Source organism: Dermacentor variabilis, chromosome 11 (assembly GCF_050947875.1).
Source record: "Dermacentor variabilis isolate Ectoservices chromosome 11, ASM5094787v1, whole genome shotgun sequence".
Taxonomy (NCBI): Eukaryota; Metazoa; Arthropoda; class Arachnida; order Ixodida; family Ixodidae; genus Dermacentor; species Dermacentor variabilis.
The window spans coordinates 57,187,278-57,212,943 of NC_134578.1; the positions used below are offsets into that span (position 1 = coordinate 57,187,278).

A 25,666-nucleotide genomic window follows, 5' to 3' on the forward strand; every position below is an offset into this window, starting at 1 on the left:
TTGCGAGTGATAGTGGCGTCAACGCCCCCTGTAGCGATGGGCGCTGAAAAGAAATGCATTTATTAACAATAATAAATTCAACTTGTATTTTCTTAACTCGTCACGAATGTATAAAATTGAATAGGAATTTTATTTTCGTTCAATGAATCTAACTGTGCTCTCATTTTAATTAAAACACGAGTTTTTCTTTCCCAATGTTTGTTCCCTCCAAACATAGTCGCGCTTCAATCACTGCTCCCATAACCCCCCATGCTGATGTCGGTGACAATCTGTACTGAACCGCTTTTCGCCCGAAGCTTCGCGACCTATTTGAATCGACCTTGCCCTACACATGACTCCTAGCGCGCGAGGAGTCACGCGATTAAAGCCCGTTAAAGTTCGTGAATCAGCGACACTCTCCTCCTGTGCCTTCACTCCTTTTCGGTTCTCGTCTCTTCACGCTCCCTCCTCGACCGTGGTGCCGCCTACACGGCGCGAGCGTAGCAACGGCGCCAACATGCGCTCCTCGCCACTCCGTAGACGCTTCTCGAGCAAAAATGGCGCTGAAGCATGGCGCCAGGGGCCACGTGATGCTATTAGGCCAATAGCGACGCGCTGTCGTCCTCGGCCAGAGCACGAGGAGGAGGCAGCATTCTTCAAAGCGTGGTGCTAGTTTACGAAGTTCAAGGGGTTTTACACGCATGCGAGATAAGCGCCGCGTAGCGTTGATACGTGCACACTTTGCACTGCAGTTGCATTTTAATCTCCATGCAGGCGTCCGCGACATGTAGCAGTTGCATCGCGCCACGTTTCAAGGGATGTCAGGTGCGCGCGCGGCGTAGTCCCGATGCCTTTGTTTGTTCACTCTTCGGTACCCGTTATATGGCGCCTCCTCGCCAGGTACAAACCGCTACTGAAGAAGCGAATCGTAGAGCTTCGCGTGCGGCTGCAACCAGGCGACGTCGGGCTGAGCAGCAGACCGCTGTGCAGATGGCAGCACAAGCCGAAGCACGCCGTCGAGCCTGGGCGGACAGTTTAATTCGTTTTCGGGAAAACGATGAAGATACACTCAGCCGCGAAGACCTTCTATAGACCTCAGACTCTGCCCAGGCGGCGCTGCGGAAAAAGCCGTCACCAGCGCCCCCATCGGAGCCTTGGCGCGAACTGAGTAGTGTAAGGAGAGCTGTCCGCAAGCGAAGGTGCATAGGCCACAATGGACCCCTCTCTTTCGTTTGTGTTGAGGCACGGTTTACTAAAAATCAAGGACCTGGAAAGCTTCTTCCGCCCATCCACGCTTCGGAAAGGAAGCTCAGCAGAGCGAAGTACGTGTACAATATAAAATAAAGTCTCAAGTGTTATTTCGGAGTGCTGCAACTCGCAAGTACAGAGAGCATCAGGTTTGTCTGTATGTATATCAGCATAAAAATCTAAGCATTTCAAATTGGTTCACATTGAATATGTCCTGAACACCAAGACTTAAGTATCTCCTATATTTTTATGTATTTTATCGTAATGTTTTGTCTCGCAATTATTTAGAGAAAGTATCCTTTCATAACTTTTTCCAGGGCAGCAAACAGAAAACGTTTTCCAAGGCATCAAACAGCGTGAGATCATAGCGAAAGAAGCCTCCTACAGTGCCTACGCGCTGCATCTTTCTTTCTCGCAGGAGCTACAGCATCGCTCAGTACCTTAATTTGAACTTTTCGCAGACGCTTCGAGCAACAAGCGCGCACAAATAAATGTAAATACACGCGAAATTCTTTTTCTTTACACACGTGCGTTACTTCGCAATTACTCGTCCAGTGCTCCTACAGCAACTTCATTGCTCACATTTGAAAAACGCAGTCGAGCAGGCTCAGCACATTGCGAAGCGTGCTTGTATCGGCGCAGGACATACAAAATACCGAAAATAGAAATGTGCTCGCGATACAACGATGCTCTAGAACGGGATTTTGAATTCATAAACGAACCAAAATATTTGGTTAAGCTGACCTTCCAAATCTCTCCGTTCCACTTGTTGAGTCAAGCGGAGGCGGACGTCTGTTAAAAGGTGGAGATATCGATGGCACATAAGCAGGATGGTTCTCAACGTTGTTTTTTCTGTTACCAACGAAGTGGCGGCTTCCAATTCTTGAGTTTTCGCTTGGTTACCACGGTCGTCCGTCAGGGCTACGCAACACAATTGCAGAAGAACAAAATTGTCGCACTTTCTCATGCGAGCCGATGTGTTGTGGGGAATGCAAGTAATCCGATTACCCAACAGGTTGAACGGCCAGTATCCAGCGCTCTCGCCTTTCCCCTTCATACGATCATGATGGAAATCGGTAAAACTGAACGTTGTTATTCCGTCCTTCACGTTTGTGGCAATTTACAACACAACTGTAGTGTCGATTGCGGCGTTTCTTCGTAGCGCGCGGAGCTATCGCTGTTGCCGTCGTTTCCGCCATCAGTCTGAAAAGTGAGCCAGCAAGCGCTTTATGGCAGTTCGGCGGCGCGTCCGATTAGCGCAGAAATTCATAGCTCTCTGTCTGGGTGTCAAATGCGCAAAACACTCGCAATATGGACCAAAATCTATTTAAATTGTTGTTTCGCCGTCGCTAGCTGCATAGGCAACTTAGCAAGGGAGTCGGGCTTCGCACTACTCAATTATTGACTCTTCGCACCGGCAGGTGGCGCTACGCGTCTTGCAAAACTCCAGAGTCTGACGTCCATAGTGGGTACTGCTGAAAATGGAGTCCCTATGGAGCCGCTCCTCCAGCTCACGCTATGACTGCGCTGGGTGGGCCACGCAGGCATGTGACTTTTTTAGACGGTAAGCGCGTTGTGCGCTTGAAATATATCTGACGCTTTTACGTGCCGCACCACAGTGCCCCTGTACTCCATGCCAGGCGTGGCAGCCAGCGTTTTCAACCTTCTGTCGCATGCACGAACAGATCCATGCCCTTTAGAAAAAAAAAAACAACGTTCGGTAGCATGTTTCACTCCTGTAGCACGTGAAGGCGAAAGCCTGCTGCACACTTGGTGATGCGCCGTCTCGCATCGTGGCGTTGCTGCTTTCGCAGTTCGGCTCATTTTCGACGCTCAGCTGCACCTTCGCGCGCTGTATAGCATGGCCAGACTCGCGCCAACGACGTTACTCTTCTTTACGTTGCATAATCTCGGCAGGAGATTGAAACGTATGCTGCTCTGCGCGTCTTATGGGTGATTTCAACGAATGCATGCACTGTTCGCTTCACTTTGCTGAGCGCTTGTAGACTCATCCTTATCGTGGGTGCGAGCTTTTGAGAAGGTCACGCGTTTTTTTTTTACTACTCTACTAGATGTCTCATTTCTGTACGTTGTATGTGTGCTCCCAATGAATGTATACACTCTACGCTTCACTTTGCTCAGTGCTTGTAGCCTCTGCATTACGGGAGGGATGAGCCATTGCATTTTTTGCTTGGTTAGGGGGGGGGGGGTATGGACCATTGCTGATGATGATAGCTTTTGTACCATGGGACCACACGACGCGTTTGTTAAGGCCATCGGAGGTATGAGCCACAATTAACGCTTTCGTCCTAGAGAACCGATCCCAAGGCACAGCCTCTCACATTTTTAACTACATCGCTAGAGCATCCGCGACGGCGAAGGTCTGCGAGACTTGCAGTGGGCAGGCGCTCAAAGCGATCTCTAGCGCCGCGGTCGTCGTCACACATAGCGACTTCGCGAACCTTCTGCTACGGCAAGGAATGCGTCGTCCCAGCACGCGATAGCTTGCACTGTAGAGTACCGTGTGCGCGTGCCACTGCTGGTCTCTCAGATTATCGCCGTTGCAAGGCACTGACCGAGTGTGCGGTCTATGCTCGCGCTATGTAGTTTCATTCCTGCGTATTTGGCGGCAAGGAAACTGGGTCGCGCGCATGCGTGTGTTCTCGGAACGCATGATCATGTGAGATGGTTGGCGTTGGCGCGATAGAAGTACCATATACGTGCAGTACCTGCATGGAACGAGGTCTGCATGCTTTTATTGAATTTCATATTGAAGCTATGCGGCGTGGCAAAGCCAAACAAATAATAATAATAATAATAATAATAATAATAATAATAATAATAATAATAATAATAATAATAATAATGTAAGTATACGTGCGGATTGTAGCCCAATGGTTAGAGCATCCGGCTGCTGCAATGGCCGACCGAGGCTAGGTACCACCATGGGACACATAATTCAATCATTTTGTTAAAAGCGTGAGCTATTCTGCAAGAGAGCTGCTGCACCCCGCAGCCATGGTCAGAAAGACCTGGGAGGGCTCGAAAAGAAATTTCCATTTTCAAAAAGTCGCAGCTTCGGGCGAAAGGCGGAGCATCGATTGCGATAGCAAATTCGTAGACAGCTACAGGAAGTAAGGATAGTAGTTTCGTAAACTTCAGAAATTACCACTATCCTTACGAAGGATAGTAGTAAGCTTGTAAACAATTGCTAACTGCATTTACAAGCGTGATGCCATGCGCACACAAGCAAACATGAATGCATCTCACTCGCTGACCGCGGAAACTCGCTGTCGAAACGCTGGAGTGGGGAAGCACGACAGCGGCAACGAGCGAATCGACGTTCGTGCTGACTCTCGCTTCAACACGAACAAAGCGGCGAAAACACAGCGCACACGAAGCTATCAGCACTCGGCGCGCACTCTGTCTCATCGCAGAACGCGTCTACGATAGCGCCCGCGCGGCCGCCGCACTAGCACTCCCCCCCCCCCCCCCGGTGCCTTGCGCGCGACGGAAGACGGCGCGCTTCCTCCTCGCCTTCCTCCCCCGCCGCACGAAATTGAGCCGCCATCGTCGACTCACCCTCGCACGCCTTCACTCGCACATACAGCATGCAGCACGCGGCGACGATGTTATCGCCCTTGGACTTCATACGGAACATCACGGCGACGGCGGAAATGCGGCTGGAGCGTTCATGTAATTGCTGTCGCAGTAAAAAGAGTCCTGACTTCAGTGACTGTTTCATCGGAACTCGTATTCCGAACAGTAGTCTGAAAGTTGGGAGCATAGTCACCAGGGGTGTACTTTACACTTCAATGGCGCAAGCTGTAGGCAGCTTTCACAATGAAAAGAAAGGAGCGCGAACGGGACACAATGAAAGAACGACGATACCAGTGTTTACTCACTAGATCCTTTACTGAAAGAAATACAAATAAGAAATTATTTGTCCCTATTCTTTCAGCCAAATTACGGCTGTAAATGCGAAGTCAACATATCCATTCTCAGCGGTGCACCTTTCTTGGACCGACCCGGCCTTATCTGCCGGTAGCTGCTTTCAGTTCTTGAAGATGGCGGTTGTACTTCACACATTCACATCGTGCGAGCAACGAAGTGTGGTTCGTTTTGTTCGTATCGGAATCCACAGAGAAATGCAGCCCACGTTGGAGGAGTAGGACTTGCATTTTGAAATGCGGTTGTTTGCTTGAAATCAGAGGTATAATCAGGACTCGATGGCAACCAGAGGTCAGTGGGACGCCTATAGCACAGGGCGCTCACTGGAAAACCACAAATAAAGCTGTGCAGGGTGATATGGGCTGGACAAGTTTTGAAGTGAGGGAAGCTCATAGTAAAATTAATTATGAAGAACGACTGAGGAATACGGAAGAAAGTAAATGGGCTGGGAGAGTGTTCAGGGTATTTGTACAGGAATAACATTGATTCGCAGTGGAGAAAAAGAACTAGGAAGCTTTTTAGCAAGTATGCGGCCTGTATGGTGAGCAACAGCGCAACAAAGAATGTAAAAAAATTATTGGGTTTTACGTGCCACAACCACTATTTGATTAGGAGGCACGCCGTAGTGAGGGACTCCGAAAATCTGTACAAGGTGGGGCTCTTTAACCTGCACCTAAATCTAAGTACATGGGTGTTTTGTCATTATCCCCATCGAGACGCGGCCGCCGTGGCCGTGATTCGATCCCGCGACCTCGTGCTTAGCAGTCCAGCACCATAGCCGCTACACATCTCATGGGTGGCGGCAATGGAAAATGCACTTGCCATGAGTAACTACTTAAGAGGAAAAAACGGAATCAGGAAAAAAAAAACAATTTATGATAACTCAAAGGGATGCTCATTACTTTTCGAGGCGAGATCAGGGTGCCTTAGAACACGCACTTATAAAGCGAGACATAAGAAGAAGCATGTGCTTGCTGTGGTAACGTTAGGGAAGCGATGGAGCATGTTTTATTAGAACTTGAAGATATCTGCCCAGTGGTCGATTTAGTAACCATTGGCCTCCTTGAAGCCTTTGGGTTCGGCGAGAGCAGGGGAAAGTAAACATGTCCGCAATAGAGCTTAGTAAGAGGCGATGTGAAGATTCGTGGAAGATAAGTAGGGAAACAACAAACGGACGCGTACAAAAACAAAGGTCACAATAGGGGTTTAGAAACTTTGGTTGTGGGAATTCATAGTGAGTTTTTTTCTTTTTCCTTTTTTTCTCTTTAACACAGGTAGGACAACAAGAGCTTATTCGTGCAGCCCACCACCCCGTTCCGAATGGGACGCTCATAACATCGATCCATCCGGTTCGCTACCAGTGGCGTAGCTACGTTGTCTGGCACCCGGGGCCCATAGGTATTCTGTCACCCCTCCCTCCCCCCCCCCCCCCCCCCCGGTGTAGCCGGCGGAAATGGGGGTGTCTTCAGACGTATGTGACCCCACTGGGCCTCTTGCATCCGGGGCCCACGGCCCCCCGGCCCCCCATGTTGCTACGCCACTGTTCGCTACTCCGATACATGACAATAAGAAACCAACAGACGCCAAGGACAATACAGAGCAAATTACATACCCGCCGTGGTTGCTCAGTGGCTATGGTGTTGGACTGCTGAGCACGAGGTCGCGCGATCGTACCTCGGCCACGGCGGCCGCATTTCGATGGGGGCGAAATGCGAAAACACCCGTGGTACTTAACATTTAGGTGCACGTTAATCAACCGCAGGTGGTCAAAACTTCCGGAGTCCTTCACTACGGCGCGCCTCGTAATCAGAAAGTGGTTTTGGCACGTAAAACCTCATAATTTTTTAAGGGAAAATTGCATGTACTTACTGATTCAATTCAAGAATTATAAATTAATGGAATTGAAAGTAGATGAAGAAAAAACTACTTACCGTATGTGGGGAACGATGCGACGTCTTCGCATTACGCGTGTGATGCGTTACCAACTTAGCTACCGCGGCGCCGTTTTCCCATCCACTCTCTGGGGTACTTATGTGTCACTGCTAGAACTAACCCTGGGAGTGTTAGCCAGTGACAACACTCACAAACCTTGGCGGCGGATCTAGAACATCCTTTTCGACGCAGGCGTCACGAGTACGTGTTCTTTCTTGGGTAAAGGCAACGTGTCAATAAACCCACATATGCTACCCGAAGGCATCAGTGTTATCCGATTCGACACCCTCGTTATCTAATGAACGAGAAGAAAGGGGGTTAATCCAGGGATTCGATTTTCATTAATCATACCATATAAGAAGCCGACAAACAAAGGCACCAAGGACAACACAGGGGAAATTACATGTACTTACTAATTGAAATAAATAAATGGTAAATTAATGGAATTTAAAGTAGATGAAAAAAAAAAACGATCGCACGTCATCGAAAAACGATCCCACTTCTCCGCATTACGCGTGCGATACGCTACCGATTGAGCTACCGTGGCGCCGTTTTCCCATGCACTCTTTGGGTTATTTATGTGCTTCTACTACAACTTTGAGCGGCTGTTTGAATTCAGGGCGGCACATACGAAGTTGCCCATACTGTAATGGTTGGGGTCGGGCGTGAAATAGATGGTAGCTGGCCCATGCCGTCGTCCAACTCATCCACGCTGAGGACGTTGTTGAAAGGAGGGAGTTGTTCTCATCGAGAACGAGGAATGTGTGGAATTTATTTACAGCATTTACATGAGAACGTTACAGTTCATCCGTCTAGCACGACTGAAAGAGGAATGCACACTCAGCAGCCGCGCAGCAGCTGCTTATAAACACTATGTCCTCCCTAGATCCCTAGGTGAGGGAAAACGGCCGTTCGACCTTCGACCAATTCGGAGCGTCCAAAGTCATCGTAGCCGACCCGCATTTGAGGGGGAGGGTTTACGCACTCACTTCCGCACAGGTTGCACTGACCACACCAAGGTGAGAGGGTTTTCGCAGACACGGGTCTTGTCCTGAGCAGGCGCCTCTTGATCCCAGTGTTGACCCCGCAGACCCCGCAGTGTTGACCCCGCAGTCAATGGACTGCCGCGTCTGTCCATTGACTGACGACTTCTAAGGCCCGTGAGACGGCACCGCATCACCTACTTTTCCCCGAGTTCTCCCGCTTGAAACAAACCGTAACGGGGATTGTGAATTCAGTAACAATACTTCGTCCGCCGACTGCGTCTAGACATCTCGGCGCCATTACGTTGGGGACGCGGCGCCGGTCGAACGTAACAATACCTGTGTGAATGGCCGACATAGTAAACAGCACTACCTTCGGAATAGGCCCACATTTATGGTGTTAAAGCTAGATATCTGGATATCCGTAAAGAAAACTGGTCTCACACTGCCAAGAATGCTATTCGGATTAAAAAACTGTAGTCTTCTTGGCTTTGTGACGCTGTCTCGTTTGCGGTCACATTTAAAGCAAATAGGATTCTTTCTTTGCTTCAGTCGTTTTGAATATCTGTCCGTCCGTCTGTCTCTCTGTTCGTTGTTCCGTTGGTCCGTCCGTCCGTCCGTCCATCCGTCTGTCTGTCTGTCTGTCTGTCTGTCTGTCTGTCTGTCTGTCTGTCTGTCTGTCTGTCTGTCTGTCTGTCTGTCTGTCTGTCTGTCCGTCCGTCCGTCTGTCTTACGCCGACACACTGGCGACACAAGCAAGTTGTCGACTTGCTTGGGCCACTCGGTATGAGCTCCTGGCTGTGATGCCGTAGTGGTGGTTTCATTGTCGTCATTCCAGCTTCGTGATCTGGGTCTCGTCATGCTGTCGTCGACACCCCATCGTCGTCACGCAGTCGTCGTCATGCTGTCGTTTTATCATTGCCATCACTTCAGTAACGCCATTCCATTGTTATCATGCCGTTGTCATCATCATACCGCCTTCGTTTTTCCATTGACGTCAATCTTCTTTCAACGTTTCATTGTAATTATACTGTCGTCATTCAGTCGGGATTATCCTTGCCATGCCGTCAACGCCAGACAGTCGCTAACACGCCTCCCTTGGCAGACCGTCGTCGTCATGCCGTCGTAGTCTTGCCATCATCGCCACTCCAGCTTCGTCATTCGATTCTCGTCATGCCATCGTCGTCAGACAGGTTTCATGATACCGGCATTGTGACGCCATTGTCATCGTACACTTGTCGTCATCCCATTGTCCTCAAGCCGTTGTCATGCTGTCGTCCTCACTGCATCGTCGTCACACAGTCGTCATCACGCATTCGTTGTCATACCGTCGTCGGTATGCCGTCGCAGTCGTTTCATCGTCACTGTTTCAACTTCGGCATCCGACTCTCGTCGGCTCATTGTCGTCACGTTTTCGTTTCACTACCATAACTTCAGTATAGTCATTCCAATGGCGTCCTGCCGTCGTCACCACTTTCGTCGATCCGCCGACGTTATTTCTTGTTCGTCATTTTATCGTAGTCATGCTGCGGCCATTCAGCCGTGATTATGCCGCAGTTGTCGTGTCAGGGTCGCCGTTGCGTCGTCGTCGCGCAGACGCTGTCACGCATCCGTCGTCGTACGGTCGTCGTCGTGCCATCGTCGTCGTTCTCGCTTCTTCATACGGTTGTCGTCATACCGTCATCGTCACGCCTCATGTCCTCAGGTCATTGTTCCCATGTCGTCGTTATACTATCGTCATAATTTAAATATCCGCATCTCATTATCGTCGCGCCGCCGTTGTATGCCTTTGTCGTTCGATCAATTTCATTCCTTCTTCGCCGTTCCATCGTCACTGCGTTGGCATCACTGGGACCTGCGTGCCTTCCACAAAGTTCTACACCATTCGCGTCACGCATACATGCAATCAGATTACACAAGGTTCTGCGACAACAGACAGCGGATAGAAGCATCGATAACATTCTAGAAACTTCTGATACATGTAAGCCCGTCCTGCGCTGAGCGATAACATTTGTTAGGCGGGGAAACGTGGTCACCCGATGAAGGTACACAAGTACATGTGTCAATATGGCTGTCGGGCAAGGTAGCATGACGTCATGGATCGCAGCGCACAGGCCTCGTGCTATCTGGGAGAGGTTAGTTATGGTCAACCTTCGCAAGCGAGTGCCTTAGCAAAGTGGGATGACATCAGAGTGTGGCATAGAGCTCATGCAATGAAGCCCTCAGCATTATCACTACACGCGTTAAATAAAAGTGCCTTCGTGAATATTGTTATTTGCATTACCGTCGAAAGCCATCGTAAGGTGTTCTGCCATAATTGTTTTCATTATGGCATTTTACCAAATCAGTCAGTCGACAACTGTACTGCAAGCAACTTCTCTTAACGGACACGTTCTGCGCATCGCCGATCTCATAACTTCCGCTTGTGTTCGAGTTTCCAGAGAGAGCACAATCTTCTGTCAGGCCAAATTTGCAATACACATAATTCAACAAACAAAAAAACAAGTTTCGTTTCAGCGCATAGCAACTGCACAAGAATAAAATATTTCAATAACAAACAATGCAAGCATTGCGGAGCAGGTGTCAATGGAGCGAAATCAAAAGCAAAATCATGCATGCGTAGTAGTAAAAGTTTTCTCAAGTTTCGCGCACCGAACTTAAAGAAAAGTACGCGCGAACGATAACAGTGCTTGCGCTAACCTGTTAACCCGCCCCTAGCTCAGGTTGCTACTGCGCTACTGGTCCAGTTGCGCCGATAACATCTATTGAGACCTTCATAAAGGAAGCGATGGCCGAAGCACTGCGCATTTAGCGAAAGTCCCAGCATCAGCGACGACGCATCGGCTGACATTCCGGCTACCACCTGCGGGCCACTCGGACGACAACACACGCTTCAACTTTTCGGCGGTTGCTCCCTTGTTGACTCGAGGTACACTCGCTTCGAGAGAAGAGCTATGTCGCACCTACTAGGCTTGTGCTGCTGCAACGCCTGCGAAAACTGCCGGGACAGTCTGCGTGCCAGGCTTCCCAGCTGCTTGGGCGGTGAAGACTCGCCAGGAGAGCAGGTGGAACATGGACAGGAAGGAGAATCAAGCTCGGCGTCCGAAGTCGTCACCCGCGGTCCGTCGTCCGCGGAAGCTGGCGTCGGCACCGAAGCGGAGTCTACGGTCGAGGCGTCCGCTGCGATGCCACCGCCCCAGGTCAGTCGACCCGGCCACGGAAGCCATCCCGTAGGCACCATGTACCTGTCGCACGTCGGCAGTGACCTGTCGCTTTCGTCGGATCCGCAAACGGAGCCTTCCACGCTGGCTTCTACGGCCATTCTGAAGACCGCTAAGGATGCTGAGGAGGACACTTCCCCGGAAGATGTGTCTGGCATGGAGATGAAGCCCATGGGCGCCGGGGCGGACCAGGAGCAGTCGTCCAGCGCTTCCGAACTGGAGGAGCAAGCTGAAAAGGCAAACTTTGCTACTTTTATTTGTTTTTTCGTTCGTTTGTGGCCATAAGAAGCAATATCTCAGTGCTTGGTTTTAGCGTTCGGCCTTCGCGCATATTGCTTCGTTGCCGTGTTCGTTCGACCAAAGTGGCAATACTGATCGAGCTTGGTGAGACCGGAACCATAGCGAATCTGGTCGTTGCATCGGCCGGCTGTTAAACGTGCAACTCCTGCGCCGCAAGAGCCTTTTGAGCAGTCCGGTACTTCGTCTTGCCGATGGCTCTCAATTGTTCGATGCGCGGTTGGCAGGAGGTCTGCAGCCTATCGGCTCATTTGAATTCTGCGCTTTATTACACTGATCTGAGGAAATTTCCGCTTGCCTTCGGTCTCGGTTTTCGTTTACGTGGCTCAGATTCCGAGATCTGAGCGAGAATAGCGGTACGTACAACCTCCCACATTATATTTCGCAATATCACGTGAGCGTCGATGGCAAGGGATGTGAGCGCCTTATAGCGGCGAGGTACTTACACGAAAGTACGTGCAAGCGCACCAGACGCTCGCATTTAGTGGGATAAGGGTCTTTAGTGGGATCCTTATCCCTTATCCTGGATAAGGATAAGGGATAAGGGCATTTAGTGGGATAATTTCATAGCGCATGCGCGGGTCGAGTATGACCAAGTAAAAATGCAAAGCGCATCGCAGATCACGCATATCAGTCTTTCACATGTTCTGCTCCACATATTCAGGACGGCGCAGGTACCCCTGGCAGGGCGTCTGTCCTCCAGAAGTGGACGGCGTAGCAGATGGTGCAGGAGTCCGCTTTGCGCGCACGATCGCCGCTCGTCGCCGTTACAAGGCGCTGATACGTTTTGCTGTCAACGCTCGCGCTAAATTAAACATTTGGGAGGCTCTGGTTGTGATGCGCTCGTGTCGTGCTAACTTGCTCTGTGATATACACATGTCGAGCACAACGCGTTTAATTATTGCGCACGACGCGAAGGGCTGCGGAACAACCGGGTAGAATTAATCTAGGAAAAAGAAATCGAGGGGGGCGGGGGCGTGCCTAAACGACCCGATTATGAGGCATGCCTTAGCGGGGGTGCTCTGGAATAATTTGTACCGACCGCTTGGGGTTTCTTTAACGCGCACCTAAATCGAAACACACTGATGCTTTCGCACACACCTAATCTAGCGGGCTCTGCATATTGCAGGCAATATCTTCACTACTGCGCATCTGCCGGGCGTCTGCGAGATAACGTTCAATATGTTTTTTTTTTCGGCTGTCTGGTTGCCTCGATCGGGATGTGAAAGGGGCAGTTCTGCCGAGAAACTCTTCTAGTCAGTGTGAATAGTTAGACGACTACGCTTAGAATGCGCAGGCACATTTAATTGCGCACTCTTCCACAACGTTCAGATTCGCGAGGTCCCACAGCGCAGGCGTGCCCTTCCTTAATTTCAATTTTGGGAAATTCTCCAGTGTGGTACGCGCTCAACGCACTCGTCATATGCATTACATGCACGCTACATTTGCTCACCGCCTGTATTTTTTGTGCTTTATCGTTGCAGGCTTAATATGCCACAGTGGGGATCTCGGACGGTCGCTTCCTGACGAGAACTCGGCATGTTGTCTTCCGTCCTGCCGGAATTGAGGTCTTCTCTTCTGGCGTGCCATCAAAATGTCTTAACTGCTTTTAGATGTCAATAAAATCCTCACTTTTCTTGTCTTTCATTTTTCCAAACTGCTATCGCCTGCGATTTGGGCATAGCGGGCATCACTGTTGGCTGTCGTTCCTTTACCCCTCACTAATTTGTTTTCGTTTAAAGCTTTACTTCTGTGGTCAGTGTCCTCAATTCTTCGCTACCGCCCAGTAGGGTCGAACATTTTGGCATGACCGAAAACTTAACATTGCGACAAGGACAGGCGCAATAGGTTCTTGCTTTTTTCCCAAATTGCTCCGGACAGGCGCAACTATGGGCTCTCCAGAGGGCCCACGATGCGGCGGTCGGGCAAGGCCTGACTGTCCCAACGTGGGAGCGGCCCGCAGCGCGCTGAGTCGCGTACCTCAGGACCTTATTAAAGTTTTGCATCCATCCATCCATCAATCTTCTGTATTTTGTGATTTTTTTTTGCCGTGTTTCAGTTACCATACAGTTGAGGCACTCTGTAATAGTTTTGAACACCTTGGCCTCTTAAGCACGCGCGCACACCCAGTACACGCTACACACCGTCTCCGCCAGGACGCCGCCGTATCGGCTGGGAATCAAACCCGCGCCCTCTGGCTAACTGGAACGCCACGTCTACGGCGGGTTGCCGTTATTCAGCAACGTTTCACGCTGTTTCTCGTCGTGACACATCGTGCGTCACAGCCATATGTCAAGTTCGGTGTCTGAGCTGACTTGCCTCGTTCTGCCCGAGTCGGCTCATTCGACCCGAACAAGTCTCGTAATCTGTGCCCGGAAATGGTCGATGACCAACGGCCAGTATAGCCTCAACGTTCAGCACAATGCGTTGGCGGGCTAGTTGGTGCGAATCCATGCGCCTTATCCTGTCTTCTTTCTTGTGTCTTGTTTTGCGCTAAACAAAGTATTCATAGCTTCAACGTCGTGGGCTGCACATTGTTAAAATTAAGGCTGTCTCGAGCAGTGATGAAAGAAAGACGGGGAAAATAGCACGAATTCGCGGCCATGTCGCTGTTGTACTGTGCCACTTCAATATGTCGTTGCTATATGATGATTACTTAGAAGTCAGTGAGCAAATGCTGGCGGGCGCGTTGGTTATGCATGATACAACGAAGGCGCCAAATAAAACGACGGACGTTGGAAGGAGACACGAGACAGCCACGTAGGCGCACTAACCACTGAGCGTTTTATTTCTTGACACAGGAATAAATACCTGCTGTCAAGGATCGAAAGAACAAGAAACGGGGCAAGAAGAAACATCTGCATCGCGCAAGGAAACCACAATACAGAACAACTTCTAAGTGCCGCTCCCAAGATACGAGAGTTCCTTTGTCGAAAGGAAAACTGAGGCTTCACTGATGCAATATCACCACACTTCACTGATGATTGCATCAGTGAAACCCCAGTTTCCCTTTCGACAAAGGAACCGGCGTATCTTGGGAGCGGCACTTAGTTGTTCTGTATTGTGCTTTCCTTGCGCAATGCTCAAAAACTAAAGCTATTCTTTTTCGCTCTAAATCTCCACTTTATGTGCTCTCTCATTCTTACAATCTCATGCTGAATAATAATAGAATTGAATTTTCTTCTACAGTAAAATCTCTAGGTGTAATTTTCACGAATATATGAAATGGGATCACCATACGGAACATTTACAAAAACTTTGCAAAGTCTTGGGCGTACCGAGAAAATCTCAGCGTGTATTGCCAATTCCTCAAAAGCTTTCGATATTTAAGGCACTCTTCTCATCACATCTGCGCTACTGTAACTTAATTTGGGGTAACGGAACACAGCAATCCATAAATAATCTTGTTATCCTACAAAAAAAGGCACTACGTTCTGTTGCAAACCTACCATTTAATGCACATACTTCAGAACTATTCGTCAAATATAATGTAATTAAATTAAATGTGCTATATGAATACACTTTATTAGTTTCCTTTAGATCTGATACCGTAAGAAATCGCGGATATATACACAGTGTAGCTAACTTGCAACTAAATCCTTCTTCGCACCTTAACAAACACACGGAAAAATGGTATGTGCCACGGCCGCGCACAAACTATGGCTTTCAAACATTAAGCTATTGCTTGCCGAAGACATTAAATAAATTCCAGATTTCTTATGAAAACGTTCGCACACTCTCTAACACTTCCGTTTTAAGCATGCTGTGTTACATATGTTCCGTTAAATCTCACTTTTTGTAAAATATGTTTTCTGTGCATATCATGTTTTCTCATTAGACACCGACGTTGAAATGTATTTTTCTTTTATTGCCATGCTGCCTTAGTGAACCGGGGACGTGGGGCCAGTCAAGCTGTTTGTAATGCAGCTTTTTTCCCCTCGTTCCAACCACTTATGTGAAACTCCATGTATGTGGTAAATAAGTGAACTTGAACTTGAGTGTATGTAGGTACGTCCAACTATTACATAGACTTTGGCGGACGTTTTCGCTATTTCACTTGTGCCACCTTGTGTAGAATATTGTATTGCGATAGAAATTATATGTACACTCCAAGCGCATTTCTGCCGTCAGCGCCGCCGTGAGGTTCCGTATGAAGTCCAAGGATGATAAAATCGACGCTGCGTTCCGTATGCCGTATGTGCGAGTGAAAGCGTGCGAGGGTGAGCCGGCGATCCCGGCTCAAGCTCGCGCACGCAAGGGAGGAAAGTGGGGAATACGCGCGCCGTCTTTCGCGGCGCAAGGCTCCAGGGGGAGGAGAGGGAGGGGGTGTGTGTGTTTTACTCAACACCTCCTAGACAAGAAGGCCTGAGTGCTCGGCGAGTGTCGTCACGGAGAAGAGGCCGGCGGCGCGCTTGGGGATACGGTTTGAATGAAGGGATCGCGGCTTGGTTCACCTAGCAGCAGTATGCTTCCATTGACTACTCCACACTTTTTCTTCAGTCGAAACTGCGGAATGAGCAGCAGAACCCTTACAATGCATTTATTTAGAGGCAGAGACACAAAACAGCTTTGTAAAGCTTGTGCAGCTATTGATGCCAGCAGCTTTTTATAGCGTCGCGCTTTGTCGTCCTTGTAATGTACGTTTTTTGTGAATTATTATACCCCATACCTCACACCTACTACTTCAAATAAATTGAATCCATAAAAACTTTTCCTTCTGTATTTTTGTACTTATGGTTTTTATGGCACGGCAATGATGACTGTAACGCACTCGATTAGCTTCACAATTGCGTAAGAACAATTTTATTGGTGACACATGTACTTATTCCAATCTAGAGTACGCTTAACCGAATAATTTTGCTTTCGAAGCACTAATTGCCGCAGTCCACTGACTTACAACTCAAATAAGTTTAGAAATGGGATATAAAACATTCGTGCAACAAGGAAACAACTGCCTTATTGCGCACAGTTTCAGATTTTCTCTTTCTTGCTTTAGCAATGGCATCCAATATCTTGTCATTCATCTTGAAGCAGTAGTTCTTCAATAAAATATTCCTGATACACCACAAAAGGCGTCTTAACAAAAATTCACATTTGTGTCCATCCTCGTAGGCGTCGAACTCTGAGGAATCATCACTTTCTGTAAAGGCACTTTCTGTAATTGAGCAATTAACATTTCCGTATTTTTCAAAAGTAACTATTTAAAGAAGTTCTGAACATCTTACCCTGGAGTGTGGTAATACAATGTAGTCTGCACGTGGTAGCGCTCTAATCCAGGCACTCTGGGCTTCTTCTTCTTGCGGAAACTTGAAGACATGATTTCTCTGCCCCCATTTGTACATGTAATTGCTCCGGCAATTGGGCACGCAGCACTTATTAGGCATATCTTGGCATGGCACTCCACATTCCGGGGCAATGAAGACTCGCGGTACACACAATCGCAAGCACAGCACAAGTGCTGAGACTACATGCACTGGTCACGTCTAGAAAAAATGTGCGTTCGGAAGCATGCAACAGCATGGCCGAGTATGTCGGGATTTGTTCAACCCAGAAGCTATTCAAGGAGCGACAGGGCTCCTGGAACTAATTGTTGCCGCTGCCGTCGTCCCCTCGGTCTTCTCCGAATAGTTGGGGTTAACCATTGTATATCTTTTGCGCCTCATCTTCAACACAGGTGCGCCGCTCGTACCTTCGTAGCACGCTTCACGGAACTTCTATGTAGGCCTCTTTTGCGTGACGTAGCTCAAGGGGAGAGGGTCAGCCAGAAGGCCTTAAGTTCTCTAGAGGGCGGTGGTTTTACTGCAGGTGGCCCCTGCGGCCGCGCGCGCCTGCCAGGGCCGCTGTGTCTTGAAAGCCATCTGCAGCAAGGACAAAGTCCGCAGCGCGCTGTGTTTTTGCGGCTTAGTTCACGTCGATGCGAGAGGCAGCACGAAGGTCGTTTCACTCGCTGCTGCTGCCGCGCTTCCACACCCCAGAGTTCCGACAGCGAGTTTCCGCGGTCATCGAGTGAGATGTGTTCCGGTCTGCTTGTTGGCGCATGACACCACGCTTCTTAATTTAGTTAGCATGCCTATGTTTACAAGCTTATGCGGTAGATAAAACTACTATTCTTACTTCTTATAGCTGTCCACTAATCCGCTATCGCAATCGATGCTTCGCCGTTTTTCGGCGATGCTTCTCCTGCGACATTTTTCCGTGTCCTCTTGGTGATCTTCATTGTGTTTTTTTGTTTAACGTCTTGCCGGTATGCTGCGAATGACTGTTATCGTTTCAGCTCTTCGGGTCTTGTCACAGTAGCGATAACGTATTCATAAAACCTTCATTACAGTGCTAAGAAATTGTTGCGCCGTTTCACTCATCTTGATTGATTGATTTTTTATTCGTTTATCACATATAGATATGATGGGAGGCGAAGAGAAAAGCCATTCAAGGATGGCTTGAGGGAGTCCTTCGCCCCATACTGGCAAAGACAACAGCAGAGGCACACACATTTTGTTCACATGGTCGTACACTTTCACAAAACCATCATATTAAGCACAACATTGTCATACACTTCGACAAAACCATAAAATTAAATACATCATTAGTTACTGTCCTACGTAAGTTAAGGCACAATGCATTAAGATATGTCACTTCACCTCAGCGTCGAATGCCAGCACAACATTTCATAACAATGTACGCGTAGTAAAAGTGTTATTAAAACAATATAATTAAATTCAAATCATAAATAGCTCTGGAGGTCAATGTTAGGCTAGAAAGAACGTGTACAAGTAAGATAATTTTACTTCGCGAATATCGATTTATGTTTTATTAAACTCATTTAGTAGACGTGGAAGTTTGTTCTGAAGCATTCACCGACCATAGCCAGTGCGACAATACGGAACATTCCACATTTCTGTTGTTCTTGTGTTATATGATACTTCCTTTGGATGAAGATTTGCTAAAGCCATGAAGAGAGAATTACGACAGTCATAGTTAAGGCGATATTCACGCAACAATTTATGCTGATGTATGTCTTGTGCTCTAATTATTTTAATTTTTTTAAAGAACTCCACAGCAGAATGCCGGAGCGGCACATTCTCAGTTATTCTCAAAACTCTTTTTTGTATTAATAATAGCCGCGAGAAATTCGATTGTGTAGTAGTGCCCCAGACCAATTGACAATAGCTTAGATACGAAGCGAAGAGAGCATTATAGGTCAACAATTTTATTGACTTCGGAATTAAGCAGCGGTTTCAGTTAAGAATTCACGTTATCGCACCGAACTTTTGTAATATCGCATTGATAAGCTCATCCCACTGCAGTGATTCTGAAAAATGCACACCAAGTACTTTAATAGAGCTAATTAGCCCTTTCTCTGAGCAGCGAAAAACTAACTTACCTACTACTGAAACTTGCCCACCTATAGAAAGAAACATCACAGCCTTTGTCCTTTTGTATTTATCTTTAAATGATTATTAGCTGCCCACGTGCTTAATTCCTCTAAAATAAGATTACCTTTATGAAAAAGATCGGCATCTGATGAAGACGAAACAAATATGCTAGTGTCGTCAGCATAAATTATAAATTTACCTTCTGGAGATATATGGACTATGTCATTTATATATAAATTAATGATGAAAGGCCTGTGAATGCTACTCTGCGGTACTCCTGAGATTCTTATATACAGGCACTACAACAAGCCACTTGCATTTTGGATGCAAAAACACCCGTTGAAACACATGTTATATATATATATATATATATATATATATATATATATATATATATCAGAAAAGGAGCAATTTTATTTATTACGTATTGGACTACCCTTACTTGCAGCCCATCAGCATAGCAACTGCGGCTGTTCTTGAAGCCCAAGAAAACAGCGCAAACTTCATGTTCTACTGTTGCTTTTAAAAATAACGTATTTACTTTATTAGGATCAAGAGCTATGCAGGATGCACGTGACCCTGTCTCGGAATCTCGCTGCATGAAATAGTTGTTAAATACGTTGATCATATGGTCACCACTGACTGTTCCCCCCCGTGTAAGACTTCCGTCACCGGTTCCTTCCTGTCGCTCCATCCTATATAAGTGAATTCAGCTTGTTCCATAATGCATCTGTTCATTTAGAACATGAAGAAAATAGATGAAAGCAATACATTTCCTTCGACTTTTTAAGTTCCTTATAAAGGCATTTCGAAACCACTTAGAGAACTAATCCACTATACACGACGTCATCAATGAATGCCGACGCTATGAAAAAGCAAAAGTCACCATGTTTCTCCGAAATTCACACGTCTTCCGAACACGCTGCGACGTCTACCTGCGAGGACCTCCGTCTCCCACTCGTTCCACCCGTTTCTGCTGCATCCGACAATGTTGTGCGCATCATCCGTCGCGAGATTGAAGCTGCATCCCCAGTTCCTCTTGAGGTGCGCAACCCCGACGAGTCCCATGCAACCATTTCCCTTATCCAAACCGTTGTGGTCAAGAAATAGGGAACGCACACGCTTTGCCCAATCAGCGGACCTGACTAGCGCCAGCCCACCGCACCTGAGTTATACAGACATCCAACCGTTCATCCTCGTTATCAGAATTCCACAGAATGGCGCACTTCCGATGACAGGCCCATCTGCTTCTGCTGTGGACGCGTTGGACACATTTCCCGCCATTTTCGCAGTGCTTGGAACTCGCAGCCTTGGCAGAGCTATACGAAACATCCAACATCCAGGTGGTAGTTCCCAAGTGCCGGTACACAATGACAACGACAGCGCTCCGCCATCACCGTCACCATGCAGAACGATCAAACCGCTCCCCTTCACCATCCCGACACCTGTCCCGATCACCTCTGCGTCGTCACTCTCCTGCCCCTTCATACTCCCGCCGCTCATCGGAAAACTGACGGGCGCAGCTCCGAGAGCTGAGCCTGCTACGACGACCCGCCCCGAAATTCCTCTGCTCACACTACCTAGACGTAACAACCTCATCAATGTAGACGTGGACGGTACACGTGTCATCGCCCTCATTGATACTGGCGCCTCATATCGTTCATGAATTCAAACCTCCGTATTCATCTGAAGAAAGTTCTTACCGCTGCTCCGATCGCTGTAATCCGCGTAGCCGATGGTGCGACTCCGGCTGTTGCTGGGTTCTGTACCGCCCATGTCACTGTGGCCGGACGCCACATTTCAGTTTTGTTTTACGTCTATGGATCAGTGCCCACATGCCATCATCTTAGGATTTGACTTTATCTTGGCACATTCGGCTCTTATTGACTGCTCTGCAGGGGTTATCAAGCTTGCCTTAGCTCATGCCGTTGAACCTTCTGATCCTGCGCCGAGTGGGCTGTGTTCGTCCGATTACATTCATCTGCCGCATCTAGCCGTGACGTACATCGACGTCTCTCCTGATCCCCCTGTGGACGACGGCGATTACATCGTGAAGCGATATCACTCAAACCTACCAAGAGCGGGGACAGCGCCTTCGCCGCCGGGGTCGTGCTACGAGGCGCTGCCGGAATGAACGGTGATGAGAGGACTGACGAAGTCGACGATCGCCGATAGTAGCGCGCACGGGCTCCATCTTGTATGCCTGTCTTCTGCCCGTTGTATATATCGTGAAACTATATTGTCAAGCGTCTGTTCTCCCCGTAACAATATGGTTGATCGCGTATTCATGGGAATTGGTAGAACACGGAAGTGAAACGTGTCTTCACAGAAGCTGTTGCATGTTTGCTTCGTGAACTCCTGGTCCGCTGCAGCGAAAGGCGCACAATTTTTGGATCGGGGACCGTGTTGCTTGGCGCGCGGCGTCCTCAAGCGAGGTCACTTCGGCGAGGGTACGAGCTTCTTTAACGCGATAGCGTTAATGGCCTCGTGTCGCAGAAAATCCGGTGTCGGTGTCCGACGCCGGCGCCCACATGAGCGAAAATTCCCCTATATATTTAGGTATATGTATATGTCATGCCTTGCTATATATGACATTCGGTACATGCAGGTTATATTGCCACCCCATTCTATCACTAAAGTTGCTCATACATTGTCTTACGTTCTTGAAAAACTTATTCTTCGGAATTTTGAGAATGACAGCCCCAAACTAATGTCATGAAACAAAACACCGACAGTGCACGCCTTTTATGTTAAATCTTCTCAGACTGACATACTAAAAGTGTGCAACAAAAGCCTGACAATTATGCAATTTTTTGGCGCGGCTGTGCGCCATCTCCGGCATTGGCCCACGCAAGGTGCCGTGTTTCTGCGCACCTGTGCACTACCTCTGGGATCGGCCCACGCAAGAGGCGGCGTTTCTACCAGAAAGCATGCCTTCGTGCATAGCATTCGCCGCCAGCGTTTCCCGGTAAACATTAAGATTACATAAGCTGCAGTTGCCAGGAAGCGTGAGAAGCGTCAGGGATCTTTGAATGCTGTCGCGTTCCACTCTTAAAGGCGAAGCTTACGCGTCCTCCAGATAAAGGCCTCGTGTAGCATAATATTCAGTGCCGGCGTCTTGCGTCGGACGTCGTTTAGTGAAAGATCATTCCGAATGATCTTTCACGGAACGCTTTCGCAGCGGTCGTCATAGGGGCGTCAACCGGCGTCACGGGGACGGCAGCGAGCGTCAGAAGCGCCGGAGCGGAACAAGCGGAGGAGGTAGCCATCGCCCTGGCCATCGCCGACGCAGACTGCCACACGGTGCTGAGTGACTCAAGACAGGCGGTGCGAAACTTCGCCAAAGGCCAAATCAGCAGGGAGGCTGAGCGCGTACTGCGAGCGGTCAAACTAGAAGAACGAAAAGTACGACTCAAGTGGTTCCCGGTGCACGCGGGCGACGCGTCGGAACGCAATAAGAACCATAATGAGACGGCATACGCAGCGGCGCGAGCGCTAACCAAGCGCCCCGGCGACAGACCGTCCGACGTGGTTCGGAACCAAGGACCCCATGACGGATTACAATGAAATCACGAAGGCCTACCGCCTGGCTCGTAGGACTCTCCCACCCCCGCACCCGAGACTGAGTCGAGCGGATGCGGTAGTACTGAGACAGCTCCAGACCTGATCGCTACCGAGCCCGAGACTGATGAATAGCATGTACCCCGAGACATATCCGACAGATATGTGCAGAGTCTGCCGGAGGGAGACCGCAGACTACACGCAGATCTTGTGGGACTGCGTTAAATATCCAGAAGAAGCAAGATCAAGAACGCTCCCACCGCGTCTCGAGGCAGCCGCGAAGAGCTACGACCGAGACGATCAGCTCTGGGCCGTACAGCAGGTCCTCGGGGCGCTGGAAAGGCACGGAACCAGCGAGCCGGCAACGGCGAGCGGTGACCCGCGCCGAGTAACGGTGACTTCGAAGATGACATAGGCCCTCGTCGGGGCGCGCGAGCGCCCAACTGCAGGCATAAATAAAGTTGGCTCCAATCCAATCCGAATGACAACCACGCGGGCCCTCCGCGTGGCGCAGAGGCGTTATTGAAATAATTGAATTCTTCAAAGTAAGATGTGTCAGGAAAATCGTAAAGTACAACCTAAGCACAACCTCAAGACAAGATAGCGCAGGATTGTAATTTGACTATACCAGAAAAAATAATTCTGTTACGCGGAAACTCTAACACAAACCCCTTTTCCATCGTTCCTACCCTTCATAGAGCGGCGCGCTGTGCTAGGTTCCCTGCAACAACACCATCCAGACGGCGCTCGCCTCCGCGCATCCGCGGCCCACGCAAGAGGCCATGTTTCTACCAGAATCCTCGGCCGTTCGCCTTTGTGCATAGCGTTCGACGCCAGCGTTTCCCAGTAAACATTACAGTGTTTTAGTTGAGCGTCTTTAGGCTACGCGCCGCTCCGAGTCGCCCCGCTAAGCCACAGCGGAGCGGCGGGTGACTTTCACGTTTTAGTTACACGTTTAGCGTAGCGGAGCGGACCTTTCGTATTTGCAGCGCCCTCTGGCCAAATTCAGGGTAATGAAAGAAAATAAAAAAGACCCATTGATCACTTTTATAAAGTAAAACGTATTTATATGACTTATTTGTCCGTGAAGTATATAGACGTGCGCTTGAATGCGTAACCGGTCCATCTTATTCAGTGGAAAATAAGGTGCCGTCTTGGGGAACGCCACGTGATAGCCAGCGAGCTTGCTTTCTGCATCCAGTCCAATCCTTCCTGACGCCAATGCTAGCCAACGTGCATGCGCAGCCTGCTCCGCTCAGGCAGCTTCTAAGCGCACCGTGTTCCTCGATCCGCTAGCCCGCTTACGGCTAAGCCGTGCCTCGCCGTGCCTCGCCTTGGGGTCATTACTCCCTGCTCTTTCTTGAAATCGAGGCGGCTGCCTGACTGAGGCGCCACTACAACCACTAGGCAAAACTGCTTTTACTTTGCTTTACAGATCGGCGCTGTGCTGGAGCTGGGATATCCCTGCGGATTTCCAAGCTATTGCCTCCGCTCAGCAAAGGGACCCCGAGCTGTGCCAATTGGGGGAAAAAGGCTCGGCGCTCCAACTTGCGGAGGTGCCGCTTCCTTACATAACATTGGTCACGTGCGACACATCGCAGGCAGCTCCTCGCCCGTTCGTGCCCCATCAGCTTCGGTGGCCAATATTCGAGTCACTGCACGGGCTAAGCCATTCCGGCATCAGAGCAACACAGAGGCTTATCACAGACCACTTCGTCTGGCCAGGGCTCAACGAAAATGTTCGAAGCTGGGCAAGAAGCTGCCAAGCCTGTCATGCCGTGAAAGTGACCCGGTACACGCATTCAGCATTGCAGCCATTTTGACCACGTGTATTTAGACTTGGTGGGGCATCTTCCGCCCTGCCAAGGTTTCAGGTACCACCTCACGTGTGTCGACAGGTATTCAAGGTGGCCTGAGGCTACGCCTCTGCAAGACATCACGGCCGAAACAGTGGCGGAAGTATGTGTTGCTACGTGGGTGTCGTGGTACGGTGGTCCTTTGCGCATAACTACTGACCGACGCCGACAATTCCAAAGCTCCTTCTTTTTCTGTCCTGGCAAGACTGCTCGGCACGCGCCTTCATAACACTACGACTTACCACTCACAGAGCAACAACGTGGTCGAGCGTCTCCACCGACAATTGAAGGCGTCATTGACCACCACTCTTGACAGACATGACTGGTTGGAAAGGCTACCCCTAGTACTACTGGGGCTGCGAACAATAAAGGATGACCTCGGAGTCATCGTAGCCGAGATGCTCTATGGATCAGAAATCCGCGTTCCAGGCCAGTATTTCGGCCATAGCAAGCCACTCCGCCAGCGGCCGCGCAGCACTTGGAGGCTACGTTCCTGGCTCGAACATCTTCAACCTAAATCTTCACATATCGTTCGCGGGCAGCCTGTGGTTCATATCCTGACAATGGACACAACCACGTACGTCTTTCTGCGGTGCGGCTCTGTCAAGCCACCATTGACTCGTTTCTATGACGGCCCCTTTCGTGTGGTCTCGCGTTCAGAGAAAACCTTGAATAATGACGTTCGCGGCAAAGAAGAGACAACGTCGTGCGACCGCGTGAAACCAGGCTAGCTTCAACATTAACTCTTCATTCCTTCCCCAATTTACACATAAGCCTCCGAGATTCTAGTGGGGAAACCCTTGAAGCGACCGTCCGTCACTTCGTTGTGCCTGCTTCTCGGGAATCCAGTTTACCCCGCCGTACTTCATCGCAGGGGTCATTCCCCCCCCCCCCCTGCTCCTTTTTGAAATCTAGGCGGCTGCCAGACTGGGGTACCACCACAGTCACTCGGCATATCTGCTTTTACTTTTGAGAAAAGCCAGTCAACACTCCGTTCTCAGGCTACCAATACGTGTATTCCTTGTCTCGGCCAAACCGAGCTCCCAACACATTGATGCGATAAAAGTAAACCATGACTGCTTCGAGGTTGTCGTCAGGCCCGGATAGTTATCGGACACGAGATACCGTGCCCGGCGCTGATTAATTGATTTAGAAGCCTTACAGATTGGCAGGCCACGAGTTATGCAAGAACCTGAATCATCCCTCGCTGCGTCCTGCGACGGCAGCGGCTCCCTCGCTGCCGTTTTCGGCAGCGAGGGAGCCGC

At 49.2% G+C, this 25,666-nt stretch overlaps 1 protein-coding gene across 1 annotated transcript; it reads left to right on the forward strand.

Moving 5' to 3' along the window:
• Positions 1 to 10,837: 10,837 nt before the first annotated feature.
• On the forward strand, positions 10,838 to 13,247 carry LOC142563961 (uncharacterized). Its single transcript, XM_075674714.1, has 2 exons — positions 10,838 to 11,551; positions 13,096 to 13,247. The coding sequence occupies exons 1-2, from the start codon at positions 11,048 to 11,050 to the stop codon at positions 13,099 to 13,101; spliced, it is 510 nt and encodes a 169-aa protein (XP_075530829.1). The 5' UTR covers positions 10,838 to 11,047; the 3' UTR covers positions 13,102 to 13,247.
• Positions 13,248 to 25,666: the final 12,419 nt, after the last annotated feature.